This window comes from Tursiops truncatus, chromosome 1 (genome assembly GCF_011762595.2).
Source record: "Tursiops truncatus isolate mTurTru1 chromosome 1, mTurTru1.mat.Y, whole genome shotgun sequence".
NCBI classification, from domain to species: domain Eukaryota; kingdom Metazoa; phylum Chordata; class Mammalia; order Artiodactyla; family Delphinidae; genus Tursiops; species Tursiops truncatus.
Window position 1 is genome coordinate 75,293,634 of NC_047034.1, and position 15,248 is coordinate 75,308,881.

Here is a 15,248-nt window from a genome sequence, read left to right on the forward strand (position 1 = left end):
CCCAAGGATTACTGCCAGTTCATCAGGGGATTATTTATACTCTGGGGATCAGCAGGCAGGGAGGTTCAGGTTACCAGCAGGAGGTGGGGGAGCTCCCTCCCTTGGTGTTCCCCATAACCCTTCCAATGCCTTTAGTCTCTTCTACTTTCACAGGGTGGCCAGCCCTGGCCCTGTTTCTTGACATGTCCAGGCCCTCCCCCCGAACGCCTACCCACAACCCCCATGTTATTTGAAGGAGGAAAGGACTTTGAGTGGAGGTGGAGAAGAAGGCAGAAAACATGAAGGGCAAAAATCTCCTTCTGACAGACTTATTAATAGGGCACCGGGCTGCATGCAGCTGACGCTTGGCATGACTTTGGTAGAAGGTGGGGGAGGGGTTAGAAGTATGGGGAGCTGTGTACATTGCAGAGAAGAATTGGCTGGGCTGAGAAGGAACAATTCTGAAATCCTGAAACAAGGAGCCAGACTCAAAGAAAGTTAGGCTCCCAGCACCCACTGTAGTTTATTTGTGAACTGAACGGGGAAAGAGGGTGTCAGTCCAAGGGGAGATCAGGGGGTTCCTCTTCATCAGAGTCAAACTCAACATTTTCATCTTTTACCCATCGACCTCGTCCATCTGGGATCCATCCAGAGCTGGAAACATCAGAAAAAAGAGAATTGGTTAGGAAAGGAAGTTTATCAAGAAATTAGTGGAGATCTCAAGTAAAAACACTTGCAAAGCTTTGAAAAAAGGAGGGTCAGAGAGAAAAGGGGAAATCTGAGGAAAGTGATTCTGCGTACTCACCTTCGAAGGGTGAGGTAATGATCCAGGGCCCGTTTTCTTGTGGGGCTCATAGGTGCAGGGGATGAGACAGTTGCTGACTCCTTGGTCTGTGAGCCAGCCTCAGGCTCAGGTTCTCTACTGATCTTCCCACCTTGGGGTTCAACCTCTGGGGGTGGCAAAGGGGAATGAGAGACAGAGGGACGAAGGGCTTCTGGTCTGGGTAGAGAAGAATCAAAGTCTATAAAAGCAGTAAAGGAAAGGGCCAAATCTCCTGTGACTCCCAACCCCTTAAAGCAGTGCTTCCTAAAACTGTGTTCTTCAAGATATTAATAAGCGTTGTGCATAAAAAGGATTTTGGAATCCAGTGAATTTAGGAAAGGCTAAGTTAACTTTTTAAAGGTTTTTTTTTTATCTTAAGACTTTGTAGACCCCTTAAAATACACTAATATTACTATTCTTCAAATAGGATTACAAAGCACCACTTCCCAAACTTTTTTCTTAATTACAAGACTCTTTTTCCTGAAATACAAGTTAACACCTCCAGAACACTAGTATTCCTCAGATTACAATTAGGAAAACAATCACTTTAGAGCCATCTATCTCCTGTCTCTCCCTATCTCTGGCTTTCCCACCCCACACACCTGTACTTCCGGCGGCAGCAACTGTTATAGTGAGGAGCTCTGTGCAGAGCATTCTGGGTGATAAGTCGAGTCTGGGTTAACAGAGGAGCCTGGCATGGAGATGGGAGACAGAATCAGAGCCTTCGGAGCTAGAAAGAAGCCCAAGCCCTTCAAGCCTAGGGTGTGCAGCACAGTTCTGCCTGGAACACAACCTCCCCACTCTGATTACCTCCACTTTGGTCTCTTCCCTCCTTAGTTCATTCTGCTCTCTTGGATTCTGCTCCATGCCCTTTCCTGGCTGCTTCTTGCCATAGAAAAGCTGCAGGCCTGAGGAGGAAGGGGAAGATAATTAAAAGCAGAGCACCAAGGGTGGTCTAAAGAGATTTTAAGGGTTTATTCTCCATCCTCTGTCTTCTCCCAAACTTACTGGACAGATGCTTCTTGCCTGCACGGTGGGCAGTCAGCATGGCCAGAGTGTCCAGTACAGGTCGATGGGGACATATGGCACAAGCAAAGCTGGGGAGGAGGAAAGAAGAAGATAATTGGCCCCAGAGTAGCGGAGTCTCGGCCATAGGTCCCACCCCGTCCTAGCACTCCTTTCCAAAGTCTCCCAATGTCCACCAACCACATCCCTGTCGCTCACTCCTAGCTAAAGAATCTTAGATACTCCCGCTCTCCTCCTTAATAACAAAAGTTTATTAGGCATCCCTGGTGGCACAGTGGTTGAGAGTCCGCCTGCCAATGCAGGGGACACGGGTTCGAGCCCTGGTCCAGGAAGATCCCACATGCCGCAGAGCAACTAAGCCCGTGCGTCACAACCACTGAGCCTGCGCTCTAGAGCCCACGAGCCACAACTACTGAAGCCCGCGCACTTAGAGTCTGTGCTCCGCAACGAGAAGCCACCACAGTGAGAAGACCGCGCACCGCAACGAAGAGTAAGCCCCGCTCTCCGCAACTAGAGAAAGCCCGTGGGCAGCAACAAAGACCCAACGCAGCCAAAAAAAAAAATTTTATTGAGCCTCTAACCGCAGAACCCTTAGGCTTGATCCACTCCTCGCCCTCACCGTCCATCCCGTAGCATCAGTGCCTCATCCTCTGGGATATAACTAGCCAGCAGATCCCCAACTCTTCGTTTCTGCAGGAGACAGGGGAAGAAGTCCGGACGGGATAAAAGTGAAATGATAGGGACGAGGACTCAAAGGGAATAAAGACCATGGGGCGAGCAGAGATCTGGGGCGAAGAAAGGGTCAACAGCAGCTCTAGTCGTCTGGCTCCCTCCGCACCACCCCCCACCAGTTGTTGTCACGGCAACAAAACAGCTCCTTCACATCCTTCAGAGGGCAGGTGAAGCTGCTCCAGACGCTCTTCTCTCGCGCTTACTTTGAGCACATTGAGTTGACTCCAATCATTCCCTTCCCTCTTGAAAGACATCACGACTGTGAGCCCCAGGAACGATCAATTCTACGGCTCTGCCTTCGGCACTCCTTTCAGGCCACCGTAGCGAGAGTGGGACTGCTACCTTCCTTCCTTTCCTGTCTCTTTCCGGTTGGCCCCCTTACTTCCGGGGACGCTCTTCCACGCATGCACTGCGCGATCCCGGAAGCTCGCCCCTTGCCTGCGGATGGGGACTGCATTTCCTATGGTGCCCTGCGACCCCGCCGGCGCGGAGCCTTTAGGGAAATGAAGTCTTTTTTTCAAAGAACTTGCCGCCGGCCTGGATACAGGCCCCTGCATCTTGACAGATTCGAGGGTTTGGAGGGACAAGAACCTAGATGTGGAGCCCGAATTTGAGGGTGTGACTAATTTGATGTGGAGGGTACCTTTGAGGATCTCTGAGGGGAAAGTGTGCTGTAGACTCTCGCTTTCATCACGCGCTTCTCCTGCGGCCACAGCCCACCTGGGGTGGGCCTGATTTGTCCCGACCCTAGCCGGCCCACCCCGGGACGGGGCGGAGTCGGGGTGTTGAGGGGCCGGGAGGTCGGGCTGCCGGACCTAGGGGCAAACTGAGCTGAGTGTTGAGGAGGTTGTCTAGAATTCAAAGGTCAGAGGTCAATGTCGCGAGTTGTCGTGGGGAATCGAAAGTCGGAGGGGTGCTAAGGAGAGACTCAGGTAGAGACTGAATAGTCGGAGTACAGATTGGTGGGAAAGGGGCTTGGAGGGAGGAGAAGCGAGGGCTGTGAGGTCGCGTAGTGCCGGGGGAGGCGGGGAGACTTAGGACAGAAGACTGAAGGGGAAAGGAATCCTCTAAGTCTTAGAGACCCCGGGCCCGTCACTATTGGTCACTTAGACAGGCCTCCCGCAGTTGCAACCCCAGTTGTCCGCAGGGTGAGGAGATGGCTTCTCCCTCTAGACAGGCCCCCCTTGGCGGGTCAGGACTGCTTCAAGGGAGCCGGGCTCGTTCTTATGGAAGCCTGGTGCAGTCTGCCTGCTCCCCGGTGAGGGAAAGACGCCTGGAGCATCAGTTGGCGCCCGGAGACACCCTGGCTGGACTAGCACTCAAATACGGGGTGACGGTGAGTCTAACAGGATTGGGACGCAGACACCCACTTAAAAGAGACTTATTTCTCATGAGTAGGTAGTGGCCCTCTAGGCAACTTCCCCTGAAATTTTCTTAATTGTGTTTAAATTAACTAATTTTGATAAATTAATTGTGGTGTAAGTCTGGTCCACCTTTGTCTTTTGGTTTGTGTTCCCATCGCAGTGTTGCACTGTCTGGTTGGGACAAATCCTGTCCCACTATCCCAGTGGAGGGGAGCAACTCCTATTTATTATGCCAGTCACTATACTAAAGCCTTTACATCTATTAGCCCATTTGATCCTCACATCCCTGTCAAGCACACAATTATTGTCCCCTTTTTACAGATGAAGAAACCGAGACTTAGATTGGTTAACCAGTTTGACCAAGGTCAAATAACTAAAGTGTTGAAGTGAAAATTCAAACAGGTCTGTCTGACTCCAAAGCTTGTACTGTTAACCACATAGCAACACTAATTGAGAGTGATTAAACATTTACAGCAAACAGTGGAGAGCTAGTTTTTAGTCCTAAGTTCCCTACGTGCCTGTCTGTTCTTGTTCTTTTTTCTCCTCAATGCTCTGCCCTCTTCTTTTCTGGAAGGTGGCCTCCTTGGTACAAAACAGGTACTCTCTATGCCAAGCATTTCAGCTCCTGCATAGGGTGTATTTGGTAGATGTAAAAATACATTGTTTTAAAGTTGATAAAGGTGGTTTTTTTTTTTCCATATCCTGTTGCATTTAGTCAATATTTTAATGCTTGGTATGTTTAAAGCACTGTGGTAACCACCTTGGGAGACAGAAACATAAATAAAGTGTATAGTTGCTGTCCTCATGAATTTACAGTCTAGTGAGATATGGACAGGGACACAAATAATGATTGTAGGTGACAGAATGTGGTGAGTTCGTAGAGGTGTTAACAAAGAGGGGGAAGTCAGGAAAGAAGACTGATTTTTATTTGGAAGGGGACATCAGTGCAGATTTTAAGGGAGCCATCGCAATGGGCCTTGAAAGAGTTGGACATTCTTTCCTCTATGCTCCTCTCTATAAACCTATGTAATCCAGTGGTTTACACCTTTTACATCTTTGTCTTTCCGGTAGCCTGTACTCTCTTTAAGGGACAGAACTATTTCCTTTCAATTTTATATCTCTAGAGCCTGGCATAGTCCCCAGCACATAAAAGCTTAATAGATGTTTTTTGAATGAATGAAATTATGGCTACGATTTCCACACATGGAGATTTGGGAGTATAGTAAAGTGAACATTTCAAGTAGAGGGATGACCTAAACAAAGGAAGTAGATGTGAAAGTACTGAGCAGTGCTTTCATCCCAGCAGAGGCTCAGAGGCCATGCAATGAAGGAAACTGTGCTGCTAGTGAATCAACAATTTTTTTTGAGGTTTTCTTACAGCCCTGTACCTTTCTGAGTACAGAAAACCTCTGTAGTCTAGTGAAGAAGAGTTTTAGGTTCTGGCCTCATTCTGCTGCTTACTAGCTGAGTGACTGAATAGTCAATCACTTCCCCTGTTTGGGGCCTCAGTTTCTTATCATTTGTAAAATGAGGAAGATGTATTAAATTTAAAACTTAGATAAATCAAACAAAAAAAAACTTAGATAAATCAATTACCTAAGTTATTACCTACCTGTCATTTAAGGAACACTTAGTATGTGCCAAGCGCTATATATTATCTCATATTTCTCTGTAAATCTTTAAGAGGTAGATGTAACTATTTCTATTTAAAGGTAAGGAATATCACTGTGTTGTACATCTGAAACTAATAAAATATTTTAAGTCAGTTATACTTCAATAAAAATAAAATTTTAAAGATAAGGAGACTGAAGCTTAGAGAGATAATTTGCCATAGACTAAATACAACTAGTCTAATTAGTAGAGCTAAGATTCAGACCAGGTTGTCTCATTCTAAAATCCTCACTTTGAATTGCTCTATTAAACTAACTAGATTCTAATGACCTTTCTAGCTCTTGGCTCAATGGAAATGGAACAATGTCCCCTTATATGGTACTGCTAGGAAATAATAAAAGCAACAGAAAAGGACCTAGGATATTATCGAGACAAAAGAGACCTAGGATATTATCTAGGCAAAATAAAATGAATAGCATCAAAGCACTTGGCGAAGAAAAAGTACAAAACTGCAAGCCATTTTTAACTTTTTTTTATTGTTAGATCAATCCAATTTTATTTTTAAACTCATTATAGCATAAGATTTTATAAGTCAACTTTATTATAGTCGTCTTGCCCTAGAGTGGAAACAGCTTTGATATTTGACAGATATAAGAATTATGATTTCCCAAACTGGTGCCATTATGGGATGAATTTTTAGTAAAACTGGCTGCCTGGCCTTGAATAATAAAATACTGACATACTGTGTCTGTGGTTCCTATATTTTATTATCTAGTTTATTTACTCATAAAGCATTAATGAGCCTCTGCTGTGTGCCAAGTTTGTGCAATGCTGAAGAGTGCCTTAGGCATACAGAGACGGCAAGTCACCAACCCTGCCCTTAAAGGACTCACAGTTTGAGCAAGACAAATATGCAAAGAGATGAATAACAATATAATAGGGTAGGTATTATTACAGCAATATTTACAGTATGCATTGGGAGCCCTGAAGAAGATAACACAAAGGGAATGATAGTTGATGAGAAGTTTTCCAGGCAGAGAAGGGAGTAGTGGAGAAACATTCCAGGCAGATAAAGACACAAAAAGGTGAAAGATCATGAAATGTTGGAAGAAAAATAAAAAGTTCAGGATGGCAAAATGTATAAGTGGCAGAAGAAGGGAGGTGTGGGTGGACTTCCTATGAGAGCTAGATTGAGAATGCCCTTGAATGCTAATTTGGATATTTTTTTTGGCTGCACCACGTGGCTTGTGAGATCTTAGTTCCCCGACCAGGGATCGAACGCGGGCCCTGTGAGTGAACGTGCTGAGTCCTAACCACTGGACTGCCAGAGAAGTCCTGCTAATTTGGATTCTATCTCTGAGCCAATGGGGAGCCATAGAAGGTTAATAAGCAAGGTAGTGGGTTGGGGCTTTCCTGGTGGTGCAGTGGTTAAGAATCCACCTGCCAATGCAGGGGACACAGGTTCGAGCCCTGGTCCGGGAAGATCCCACGTGCCACAGAGCAGCTAAGCCCGTGCGCCACAACTACTGAGCCTGTAGTTGTGCGCCACAACTACTGAGCCACAACTCTAGAGCCTGAGCTGCTCTAGAGCCCACGAGTTACAACTACTGAGCCTGCGTGCTGCAACTACTGAAGCCCGCGTGCCTAGAGCCCATGCTCCACAACAAGAGAAGCCACCACAGTGAGAAGAGTTCACGCACTGCAGTGAAGAGTAGCTCCCGCTCACCACAACTAGAGAAAGCCTGCGCACAGCAACGAAGACCCAACACAGCCAAAAATAAATAAATTTATGGAAAACAAAACAAAAACTGTTACAGTACCCAGATGAGAAATATTAAGAGTCTGTTCTAAGTCAATGGCAGTGAATGTGAAGATGAGACCAGATGTGAGAGATTTTTACAGCATTTTTGTTGACCTGTTAGGTCTGGATCATGAAAGAAAAGTATGAGTTAAGGATGACATTGATATTTCTACCTTGGGAGGCAGGTAGATAGAGATGGTGATATCAGTCACTATGTTCAGTGATGAATAAATAAGTACTAAATAAATATTTGATCAGTGAAATTATTAATATAATAAGAAAAGCATTCCTGGAAGGAGTAAAAAGACCTAGAATTCTAGTTTTATCTCTGTCAGTAACTTGCTAGGCAAGTAATTTAACCTTTCTGAACCTCAGTTCCTTCATCTTTAACAGTAGTTAAAGGGACCCCCTAGGGGTCCCTAAGACGCTGTAGGGATCCACAAGGTCAAAACAATTTTCATGGTAATAATAACAAGACTTTATTTGTCTTTTTTATTCTCATGAGTGTACTGTTTTCCAGAGGCTACGTGACATGTGTTACTGCAGCAGATGCATGTAGAGGCAGATATGAGAATCCTGTTGTCTTCCATTAAGTCGGACATTAAAGTGATTTACAAAAATGTAAAACAGTGCCTCTGTTCTTGCTACATGTTTGTTGTTTTTGTTTTGGAAAATATAGTTATTTTTCATCAAAATATTTATGTTAATATGTAATGGAAGTGTTTTTAAATTTTTTCAGTTTTAATTTTATAATACCTTAAATATTGATAGATGTGATCAACATAAGTAAAAGCTTTTTTCCTCAATAATTTTTTTAAATATAAAGGGGCCCTAGGACCAAAAAGTATGAAAGCTGCTGATCAATTAAAAAAAATAGGGATAATATCAGCCCACTGTAGTTTTGGTTGTTATAGGGTCAGATAAGACTTTGTACAATCACTTTAAAAAGCATGAGGTGCTATACAAATATAAGATGGATTGTTATTACTGTCATTAACTGTGGTGACTTTTTTTTAAAGATGGAACAGATTAAGCGTGCAAACCGCCTTTATACTAATGACTCGATCTTCCTGAAGAAAACCCTCTACATCCCCATCCTGACAGAGCCCAGAGACCTGTTCAATGGTTTGGATTCTGAGGAAGAGAAGGATGGAGAGGAAGAGGTACAGCCAAGTAAGGATGAAGTTGGGCCACACTCAGCTGAGAGGAAGAAACAAGAGACAGGTTCGGGACGTGCCAATGGTGAAGCCCTTCCTACAGCTGGCCAGGAGCCCCCCATTCACGACCTCTCTGCCTCTGATTTCCTTAAGAAGCTTGATTCACAGATCAGCTTGTCAAAGAAGGCTGCTGCCCAGAAGCTGAAAAAGGGAGAAAGTGGGTGAGTCTTGAATGGGTCCTTTTTTTTTTTATATAAATTTTTTTTTCTATTTCTTTTTTTTAAAATTTATTTTTATTTTATTTATTTATTTTGGGCTGCAATGGGTCTTCATTGCTGCACGCGGGCCCTCCTCTCCAGTTGCAGCGAGCAGGGGCCACTCTTCACTGCAATGCGCAGGCCTCTCACTGCGGCAGCCTCTCCCGTTGCGGAGCACAGGCTCTAGGCGCATGGGCCTCAGTAGTTGTGGCACGTGGGCTCAGTAGTTGTGGCTTGTGGGCTCTAGAGCACAGGCTCAGTAGTTTGGCACACGGGCTTAGTTGCTCCGTGGCATGTGGGATCCTCGAACCCGTGCCTCCTGCCTTGGCAGGCGGACTCCCAACCACTGTGCCACCAGGGAAGTTTGAATGGATTCTTTTAAGTCCATCCATAGACTCTCTGTTCCCCCAACCATACCTGACCAGACACAAAGTAAGTAATTCCAGTGTCAGCAGAAGCAAGGTGAAACCTTTCCCTCAGGTGGCCGCAAGACAATGAGCAGAGCCTATGGCTGCTGGAATGGGTAGAGGCACTGGGTAATGGTTCTGTGTTCTCAGTGGAGTGAAATAGTTGACTGTTCTTACTGCTCTGATGGTCCATGAAGGAGCATTAGGATTAGGATTTATCCAGAGGGTACTGAGACTCCATCTTAAGGCAACCAGCTCATGTATATTAGAGAAGGACAGCTTCCCACGTACTTCTTCGCTCAGCCTAGTCTCAGCCTCTTCCCTTGATCTGTCGCTCTTTCCCCCTTTCCTCACCTGCAGGATACCTGGGGAGGATTCAGGTCTTCACCTGAGCTCTCCTCGGATGCAGCAACGAGCAGTCCTAGGTCCTGTGCCGCTGACCCAGACCTCTCGGACCCGGACACTTCGGGACCAGGAGGATGAAATCTTCAAACTCTGATGTCTCCAGAACTGATTGAGAGAAGCCAGATGTTGAAGGAGCAACTTGAGGGAGAGAGGAGCCTGAGGTGAGGCTCAGGAACATGGCCTCCCAGCCCACCTCCCTTACTCCTGCCATCTTCTGAGCCTACTTGTCCGTCAGGAGTTCCTTGGTCTGGAGCAGTTCTATTGGCAAGGGTAGGGGATGGGAAATAGACCCCTTCTCAGTTCTGGGGCTGAATCTAGAGTTGTCCTTTAGATTCAAAAGGCTCTTTTAACATCCCTGCTGCCTTTCCCATCCCTTTCACCATTCCTTGGCCTTAGAGCAGGGAGGCAGGGACTCTCACAGCCCCGAACTTCCTCCCCATCTCCAACTATATTACCTAATTTATTTGGTGCTATATTGAAGTATTATTTATTTGCTATATCTTATTCTTTCCCAGTATTAGCTGAAAAATGGGATTGCTATAGCCCTGGGATGAGGGGAACCCAGGAACAGTAAGTGAGCCAGTGACTCCTGGCCCACCTTCCCCACCTTCTTAGCCAGCCATGTTATTGAGAACGGGCAATCAGTGATCTAGCCCTGCTGCAGGGAATGGCAGACTGTGCCTCGCCCCCAATCTCAAATGGAAGAATTTGGGCTCAGTCTTGACTAACCAGGTCACTATAACTTTTTCACAACTCTTGCTCTGAGAAAAAAACAGCTATGTAGGGTCCTGAACTCTCCATGCCACCAGGTCACCCTTCTAATCTGCTCCTCTGTTCAGCCTGTGTGAGGCTAAGGGATGGAAGAAGATTGCCGTGGAGTTTGAAGAGGAGGACAGTTGTGGGAGTCTTTTTTCTTATATCCTCTCCCGACCAGAGCCTATTGATCTATGTCTTGCTCCTCACTGCATATTTATTTGCAATTTGTAGCACTGATCTGCGGTACAGTTTTTTTTGAGTTTCTTAAACAGAAGAAGTAGGCAAGGGAACCCCGGTGATGCTGGAAATATGCCTCAGTCTCCTGTATGGAAATGGTGAGAGGTGAGATGAGTGGTGTTTATATACCTCTTTCCTCTGTGATGATCATAAGATACAAGAAGCTGGAGAGATTAAACATTGAGCCCTGTGTATGTTTTAATAGTTTTATTTCCTCTGTGAGACTCTCCCCTGCCCTAGCCCCTTCTTCCTGCCCTCTGGAGCAGAGTCTCTGGTATCTGTCCAGACTCCGCCTAGAACTGAAGGTCTAGGATATCTCTAAAGGCTCCCTGCGCCGCCTGTCTTTAGTGTCCCCAGAGGAGTGAGATGGGCTACGCCCTCTTCCCCTGGTTCTGAGGGGAGGGGGCTTCCCTGTTTGAAAGGTCCCTTGTGGGGAAAATTGAGATCCAAGTTTCGCTTCATCTTTTTCAGGCAGCTTTGTTTCCTGTCTTGGGGCTGGAGTAGGAGAGAGGCCTCAACCCTCAGCATTGCTTCTTCTCCACCAGCAGTTGGGCATGGGGTGGTCTCAGAGTCACAGGCACTCTTGGGAAAGACTGAAACCTGAGGGTTGAAAAGCATTAGTGCAGATGAGCAGGGTTAGAAAGCCCATTATCTTTTTTTCTCAGTCAGCCATTTTGCCAAGAAGGAACGTGCCAGGGTCAGGGTTCTCAGAGCTTCCCCTCATCCAGCAGCTTCCTGAGCCCATCACAGATCTTGCCAAGGTGCTGAGTGTAGTCAGGCCCATAGAGGGCCGTGAGCAGGCCTGGGTCAGAGAAGTGATCAAACACGTGGCGGATGCGGCCATGTGACTTGGGTGTGAGGTGGCGCTCCACCAGTTCCAGCAGCACATCCCGGCACTCGGTCAGCAGGCCGGCCAGCACAGCAGCCTCAAAGGTGAAGTCCACCTCGCCGAAGCTGAGTGCGGTCATGGCGCCCTGCCGCAGCTTCTGGCGAAAGCGGGTAGCCAAGGCCAGCTCGCTGGGGCTGAAGCAGCCACTGCGGTGCAGCACGGCCACCTTGACGGCCACCTTGATCAGGTCCTTGATAACCCGCTGGGCCTGGGGCCTGCTGTGTGTGTATTCTTTGGACACACGGTAGAGCTCATCTAGCACCTCGCTGCTCGTCTCATCAACGAAGAGATGAGCCACAGATCGACCTGCCATCTTACTCAGCAGCTTCTTCTCTGCTTGCAGCGCCAGACTCTTTGAACTGAAGGACTCCATGATTCCTAGGGAAGGGTTAGATGGGAGGGTATGTGGTCGTCACTAGAAGAAAGGCCACAGGCTTCCTTAGAGAGAAATGGCTTTTCCCCTTTCTGTCTCTTTGGTTTCTATCTCATTTTCATCTTTATTTGTCATCTTTCTCCCCCTGGGCCCCCTCAGTCCTCTGTGCTTTGTTTCCATTTTTTCTCCTTTTGTACTGTAGGAAATCATGATCTCTAAAACCAGAGGAGCAGTAATAGCTTTGGCTGGAGGAATGAGGGCACACCGGACGCTAGCGCACCGCAAGTTAAGACCTCAGGGGAAGTAGGCTGTTGCTATTACAGTGGAGAAGATAAAGCTTACCTGGCAGATAGTTCTCACAGCTGCCATTTTTGGACACTGCCTGGGTACCGTACATCTATGAGGTGTAGGTATTACTATCCTTGTTTTACAGCTGAGCAAACTGAAGCTTACGTTAAATAATTTACCCAAGGTCAAACACAACTGTTTTTCTGACTCCAAAAGCCCATGTCAGCTAGTGTGCTGTACTGCCTTTAAAGACGTGAGAAATATAGGGGTCCTGGGAGTCCTGACAAAAATAATAATGACCATTTATTGAGAACCTATTATGTGCCAAGTGCTTTATCTCAGTTTTCCCAACCCTTTGTAAGGTAGGTATCCCCAATTTGCAACGAGAAAAATGAAACTAAGAAAAATTAAGCAACTTGGCTAAAGTCATTAGCAAATGGTAAAAGCGGGCTTTGAACCATATAATCCAAAGAAGCCTCCTTCCCTTGGAATGCGCTCAATGAGGTTGAAGCACACTGAGGAATCATGAAAAACAAGCACCTCAAGACAGTCCTAGAGGTCTCAGGTCCTCTGCTGGGACTGTGCTGAGGACCTCCTGGTGGCACATCAGCTGCAAGTATCCAGGGCGCTCTCCCCATGGTCCTCGCCTGTGGTGGTTCTGCTTGTTTTGCTTCTTACTTCCCCCTCCCCTGCTCTGCAGGATGTGGCTCTGACCGCAGTGAGGAGCAGCCTTGCCCTCTCCCCCCAAACGAAATAGGAGTCTGAAGAAGCAGGGGAAATGGGTAACTGGGAGGAGGGGTGGTTCTCCCCCAGCTGAATCGGTCCAGTGGGAATCTGGAACCTTGCTCTGCTCCCGGCTTTGCCTGGGGCTTTCTGGACCACGCTGTACATCCGGAAGAGGAGATTGCTCCATGTGAGCCTTCCTTCCTCCTTGGCCTTCCTGCTACCCAGCTCTCCACTGCCCCTGTTGCCATCTCACGTTTTGTCCACTGTCCTCTCCCCGTCTCCGTGTTTCAGCCTCCTGTTTTCTCTTGTCTGAGTCCTGCCCTGTGGCCCTCTGGCCATGCTCTCCTGCTGGCCTCTACATCTACCTCCATGTCTCCTAAGATCTCCTTGCACCTCTCAGTAGTCTGTCACATACCCTTATCCACCGCCATCCCTCAGCCCTGCCCCCACCCAAACCAAACCATGTCTTACTGAGGCTGCCTGGCCCCAGGAAGAACTGAGCTGGACCTCCCCACTGGGGGCTCAAGAATTCTATCAAATGAGAGTCTCACAATATGGAAAGCTCAGGCTGACAGAGCTAGGACTCTTCTGCCACCATCACCCCTAAAGCCTACCCTTCTGTCATTGCCTGGTCCCTCACCTGCTGCGCCCTGGGTGCCAGTCTTGCCTTGGATGTTCCGGGAGAGCTGACAGAATGGAGAAGCTCCTAAGTGAGAGGCCCTTTGGCCTGGCCCCACCCCTAAGCCCCGCCTACCTACTCTGTGCTCAACCTCCCTTCATCACACTGTCACCAAGAAGGTCTATGACACCGACAGCCTCCTAGAAATAAAAGGTCAAAAGGAATAGCACTCTGTAGGAAATAGTCTTGATTCTTTGAGGTGAGGAAGAGGAATTGTACATCTCCTGCTCCCAAGTTGTCTACCTCTTTCTATCCTTGCTGCCCAGTTCCTTGAGATCTTGTTCTCCTTATATGTCTGTGGTAATGGGGAAAATGTTAAGTACAGATTGCTGGGGTGGGGGGGTCCGTGGGGAAAGTTGTGAAGATTGAACTGAGCTTAGACTGGAGACACCAGAGGCAAGTTAGAGATCAGGAGGTCGGAGTGTGTCCCTGGAGTCTCCAGGGGTGGGTGGCGCTGTGGGGAGACATTACCACGAGCATACGCTTTCAGCGTCTGGCTGGGTAAGGGGGTTCCCACCCTTAATACTTAAGAGAGACGAAGGTGCTGGGGTCAGGGCTGCCGAACTAGGTATGACCAGCAGGTGTCAGCACATCATAGAACCACTAGAGGCAGCGCTCTCACTGTGCTTTATAGCTGCTAACACGTTATGAATGAAGGTAGTGCTCACTTCAGCAGCACATATACTAATCTCACCCCAGTCAGAATGGCCATCCTCAAAAGATCTACAAACAAGAAATGCTGGGAAAAAAAAAATGCTGGAGAGGGTGTGGAGAAAAGGGAACCCTCTTGCACTGTTGGTGGGAATGTAAGTTGATACCGCCACTATGGAGGAGAGTATGGAGGTTCCTTAAAAAACTAAAAATAGAACTACCATACGACCCAGCAATCCCACTCTTGGGCATATACCCTGAGAAAACCGTAATTCAAAAAGAGTCATATACCACAATGTTCATTGCAGCTCTATTTACAATAGCCAGGACATGGAAGCTACCTAAGTGTCCATCGACAGATGAATAGATAAAGAAGATGTGGCACATATATACAATGGAATATTACTCAGCCATAAAAAGAAACAAAATTGAGTTATTTGTAGAGAGGTGGACAGACCTAGAGTCTGTCATACAGAGTGAAGTAAGTCAGAAAGAGAAAAACAAATACCATATGCTAACACATATATATGGAATCTAAAAAAAAAAGAAAAAGAAAAAAATGGTCATGAAGAACCTAGGGGCAGGACAGGAATAAAGACACAGACCTACTAGAGAATGGACTTGAGGACACTGGGAGGGGGAAGGGTAAGCTGGGACAAAGTGAGAGAGTGGCATGGACATATATACACTACCAAATGTAAAATAGATAGCTAGTGGGAAGCAGCGCATAGCACAGGGAGATCAGCTCAGGGCTTTGTGATCACCTAGAGAGGTGGGATAGGGAGGGTGGGAGGGAGACGCAAGAGGGAGGAGATATGGGGATATATGTATATGTATAGCTGATTCACTTTGTTATAAAGCAGAAACTAACACACCATTGTAAAGCAATTATACTACAATAAAGATGTTAAAAAAAAAAGAATGAAGGTAAGGGACTTCCCTGGTGGCACAGTGGTTAAGAATCCACCTGCCAATGCAGGGGACACGGGTTTGAGCCCTGGTTCGGGAAGATCCCACATGTCGTGGAGCAACTAAGCCCACGAGCCACAACTACTGAGCCCGCGTTCCACAGCTACTGAAGCCCAAG

At 47.0% G+C, this 15,248-nt stretch overlaps 3 protein-coding genes across 3 annotated transcripts; 1 reads left to right on the plus strand and 2 right to left on the minus strand.

Annotated features, from left to right (window-relative positions):
* Positions 1–472: 472 nt before the first annotated feature.
* On the minus strand, positions 473–2,938 carry SCNM1 (sodium channel modifier 1). The gene is made up of 7 exons (XM_033859784.2): positions 2,764–2,938; positions 2,448–2,518; positions 1,811–1,899; positions 1,613–1,710; positions 1,405–1,493; positions 785–979; positions 473–633 (listed from the first exon to the last, which is right to left on the minus strand). The coding sequence occupies exons 1-7, from the start codon at positions 2,812–2,814 to the stop codon at positions 534–536; spliced, it is 693 nt and encodes a 230-aa protein (XP_033715675.1). The 5' UTR covers positions 2,815–2,938; the 3' UTR covers positions 473–533.
* A 19-nt stretch (positions 2,939–2,957) lies between these two features.
* Positions 2,958–10,745, plus strand: LYSMD1 (LysM domain containing 1). Its single transcript, XM_019920105.3, has 3 exons — positions 2,958–3,896; positions 8,356–8,714; positions 9,518–10,745. Exons 1-3 carry the CDS (start codon positions 3,717–3,719, stop codon positions 9,654–9,656), a joined length of 678 nt encoding a protein of 225 aa, XP_019775664.1. The 5' UTR covers positions 2,958–3,716; the 3' UTR covers positions 9,657–10,745.
* A 2-nt stretch (positions 10,746–10,747) lies between these two features.
* On the minus strand, positions 10,748–13,551 carry TNFAIP8L2 (TNF alpha induced protein 8 like 2). The gene is made up of 2 exons (XM_019920106.3): positions 13,472–13,551; positions 10,748–11,822 (listed from the first exon to the last, which is right to left on the minus strand). The coding sequence occupies exon 2, from the start codon at positions 11,815–11,817 to the stop codon at positions 11,263–11,265; it is 555 nt and encodes a 184-aa protein (XP_019775665.1). The 5' UTR covers positions 11,818–11,822; positions 13,472–13,551; the 3' UTR covers positions 10,748–11,262.
* Between the last annotated feature and the right edge of the window lie 1,697 nt (positions 13,552–15,248).

What these genes read in the sequence shown, in the direction of transcription:
- SCNM1 (XM_033859784.2), bottom strand. Translation starts at nt 2,814, where the DNA reads ATGTCTTTCAAGAGGGAAGGGAATGATTGGAGTCAACTCAATGTGCTC. An exon ending in CTGATGCTACGGGATGGACG is followed by an intron (nt 1,900 to 2,447) that starts GTGAGGGCGAGG and finishes CCTCCTCCCCAG; the next exon opens with CTTTGCTTGTGCCATATGTC. An exon ending in CATTACCTCACCCTTCGAAG is followed by an intron (nt 634 to 784) that starts GTGAGTACGCAG and finishes TGATGTTTCCAG; the next exon opens with CTCTGGATGGATCCCAGATG.
- LYSMD1 (XM_019920105.3), top strand. Translation starts at nt 3,717, where the DNA reads ATGGCTTCTCCCTCTAGACAGGCCCCCCTTGGCGGGTCAGGACTGCTT. An exon ending in CACTCAAATACGGGGTGACG is followed by an intron (nt 3,897 to 8,355) that starts GTGAGTCTAACA and finishes TTTTTTTTAAAG; the next exon opens with ATGGAACAGATTAAGCGTGC. An exon ending in CTGAAAAAGGGAGAAAGTGG is followed by an intron (nt 8,715 to 9,517) that starts GTGAGTCTTGAA and finishes CCTCACCTGCAG; the next exon opens with GATACCTGGGGAGGATTCAG.
- TNFAIP8L2 (XM_019920106.3), bottom strand. Translation starts at nt 11,817, where the DNA reads ATGGAGTCCTTCAGTTCAAAGAGTCTGGCGCTGCAAGCAGAGAAGAAG.